The 3,252-nt window shown below is 36.1% G+C and overlaps 1 protein-coding gene across 1 annotated transcript; it reads right to left on the bottom strand.

Annotated features, from left to right (window-relative positions):
• Positions 1 to 305: 305 nt before the first annotated feature.
• Positions 306 to 2,678, bottom strand: LOC132172251 (receptor-like protein 6). The gene is made up of 2 exons (XM_059583721.1): positions 2,591 to 2,678; positions 306 to 2,490 (listed from the first exon to the last, which is right to left on the bottom strand). Exon 2 carries the CDS (start codon positions 2,482 to 2,484, stop codon positions 433 to 435), a length of 2,052 nt encoding a protein of 683 aa, XP_059439704.1. The 5' UTR covers positions 2,485 to 2,490; positions 2,591 to 2,678; the 3' UTR covers positions 306 to 432.
• Between the last annotated feature and the right edge of the window lie 574 nt (positions 2,679 to 3,252).

The following is a 3,252-nucleotide window of genomic DNA, read 5'->3' as shown; positions in this document are numbered from 1 at the left end:
TATATATATATTTGAAGAAGATCGTTGAAGCAGGAATATTTGTAGGATTCTCATTTATTCTAGAAATTTCCTATTTCTGGCCGGACTCAACCGTCACTTTTTTCTTTTTCTTTTTCTTTTTCTTTTCTGGACTACGAACAGGAACAGGAAAGGAAAGGAATAGAAATTACTGAAAAATGGCTGGGCAACCAACAATATCCAATACAACCTAATCAATGCATTAAACAAAAATTACACAGGAAATAACAAAAAAAAATACACACAAAAAAAAAAAACCCTAAATACCCTAATAATTATTTTAAAAATCACTTAAAATAGTCCCCGATAGAGACCCGAAGAAGGCCCAAATGACTAAAATATGCGCAAAAGGCGTATTACCTAATAGTCAAAAAACCTGACTGCATTGCTCCCCCGTAACTATCATTAATGCCTTTATTTCTGATTTCTGTGTGCTCGTCTTCCACGATTTTCTATTCTAATATAAAGCTGAGGAAACATCTTAAAAAAAATGTCATCAGCAAGTTTGAAGTAGCATATCCTCCACTTCTTCCAAAACATAAGAGGTCCAATAATAATCCCAAAGCCAAAAATAAATCCCAATTCAGTACTTAAGAAGTTCCAGTCAATTCTATTCTCCAAACGTGCTTCTTTAGATATTGGAGGTGACGATCCCGGCTCTTCATGTGTGCATTTTTCTTTCAAAGGAAAGCCACATAATCCTATGTTTCCTTTGTAGGAACTTTCCGAGAATGTTGTAAATTGCTTGATCAATGGAATCTTTCCCTCCAATTGATTGAATGAAAGGTTAAGAAATGATAGGAAAATAAGACCTTCTGCAAGTTTGACTGAAATCTCACCGGTAAACATGTTGCTTGACAAGTCCAATGATTCAAGATAAGTCAATTTTCCTAGAGATTGTGAGATTTTGCCAGTGAAAGCATTATGAGACAAGTTGAGACCACGTAGTGATTTGAGTTCTCCTAATTCTCTAGGTATAGGCCCGTCAAAATTGTTGCATGAGAAGTCAAGGGAGTTGAATATAGTTAGGATCTTCACCAGCTCTACTTGGACACCTTTGATGGTAATTGTTAACCCATTTTGATAATAAATATTCACCACTTCTTGATAACCACAAGGTATCCCTAGACTAAAAGGATAAATAAAAGAAAAGGCCCAAGATGAGGAATTATCCTCAAATCGGAGGGGACTGAGCTGATATTGGGCCTCATTTCTTTCATCTGTTATTGCCTTCCAATCAGAAAGGTATTTTATTGGAAGCTTATCGGTAAAATTGTTTGCAGCTAGGTCCACAATTTGAAGCATTGACCACGAAGCATTAGGCCTTGAACAATCAATGAGCCCATAAAATTTGTTAGATCTTAGAACAAGAACGTGCAACATGGATAAGTTCTTCAAGTAACATGGGAAGACATCCTGGATGTGGTTGTTCCCGAGGTCTAAAACTTCCAAAGATGTGCATCTAGCTAGAGATTTTGGCAGCTTTCCTTCCAGTTGGTTATCATTGAGATTTAAAGTCTGTAAGCTACAATTTCTTGGAAACGAATTAGAAATTGCACCGGTGAGGTTGTTTTTCCTTAGATTCAGCACCCCTAAACCTCGATTCCAACCTCCATTCCTCACGTCTTGATGAGACTCACTCATCTTAAATAAGCATTGGGGAATCGTACCACTCAATGAATTATTAGACAAATCTAGAAGACGAAGATTTGTAATATTACATATTGATTCGGGGATGCTCCCATAAAATTTATTGCTTGAAAGAGAGAGGAAAGAAGTGGAAGCAAGGGAATTACCAATGCTAGGTGGTATGAAAGAGCTGAAATTATTCCTTGAAAAATCCAAGTATATAGCAGGTTCTGGGAAAACTAAGAGTTGCCCTTGAAGCTGGTTGGAGCGAAGGTCTAAGACTTTCAAATTAGACATGCCGAGTAAAGACAAATCTAGAGTCGTCAGATAGTTATAAGAAAGATTCATCGAGAGAAGATAAGTAAGATTCCAAATCCAATTTGGAATCTCCCCATGAATCTCGTTGTTTGAAAGGTCTAGTGCTGAAAATGTGGATCGATCTCTCAAGAAGTGAGGAAATGTTTTCAACTTGTTATAAGCCAAACCCAGGTGTTGGAGAGACAGAAGACCTGAGAGGCTGCTTGAATTGTCGAGCCCATCCGAGATGGATTCATTGGTCAGGTCGAGGATGCGAACACATCTCTCGTAGCAAATTACGCCTTTCCATGAACAGTAATCGACACTTTGATTCCAGTACACCAGTTTTGTGGATGAAGCATTGTCAAATACGAGGCTGTTCTTCCACTGGAGCAACAAGGATTGCTCATCGCTAAGACATAGGGAGGAGAGTATGAGATCTTGTTCGGAGAAGCATATGTCAGCATTCCCCCGTCCAGACGACATAGAGATGCAGAATATGAAGATCAAGAAAAGGCATGAAAAGAGTGGAATTCTCATTGAAGGCTGCAAAAAAGAGACACCCACACAAAAAATAATAATTAGTTGAAGAATTAGAATAAACCTTCAAATTACTAGTAAGTTCAAGGGAGTAAGAGCAGATTACATTTTGACAGAAGAGAAACCCACTCAAATTTGGCAACTCAAGTCTCAAAGGTTAGTATTAGTAAAGGCTTTGCTTCAACAGAAGGAAGAGTGATGAGAGTTGATCTCCGAGTGTAAATTGGAATATTGCTATTTATATAGCCGAGGGAGAAAGCAACGGACGCGTGATTTGTTAGAAATCAACACGCTTTTTCAGTACTACTCGGCAGACAATAAAGCAATAGACGCGTTTATACTACTCGGCAGACAATAAAGCAATAGACGCGTTTACAGTACTACTCGGTAGCATATGCTCCGCATAAAATTAAAAAAAAAAAATTAAATTAAAAAAGAATAGGATAAAAAAATTAAATTGAACTAAATTAAATTAAAAAAGAATAGGATGAAAAAACAAAATTGAACGGCTTTATCTAGGGTCTTGTTTGGTAAAAAGGTTGGAGTTGGCCTAGACACTATTCATCACCATTTTTCAAAAAAATTAACATCAAAATATTTTAACTTTTTCACTTTTTATATTACATCATTCACTTTTTATTATTATTCAAATAAAAAGATTACTACAAAACAAAACTTTTTCACATTTTCATACTATTTTTTTACTTTTTTATATAAAATATTCTTACTTTTTTTTCACATCAACTACAATGTCTAGGTCAACCCATT

Source organism: Corylus avellana, chromosome ca2, assembly GCF_901000735.1.
Source record: "Corylus avellana chromosome ca2, CavTom2PMs-1.0".
NCBI lineage: Eukaryota > Viridiplantae > Streptophyta > Magnoliopsida > Fagales > Betulaceae > Corylus > Corylus avellana.
The sequence above is the reverse complement of the archived record's forward strand: the minus strand, read 5'-3'. Positions and strand labels throughout refer to the sequence as shown.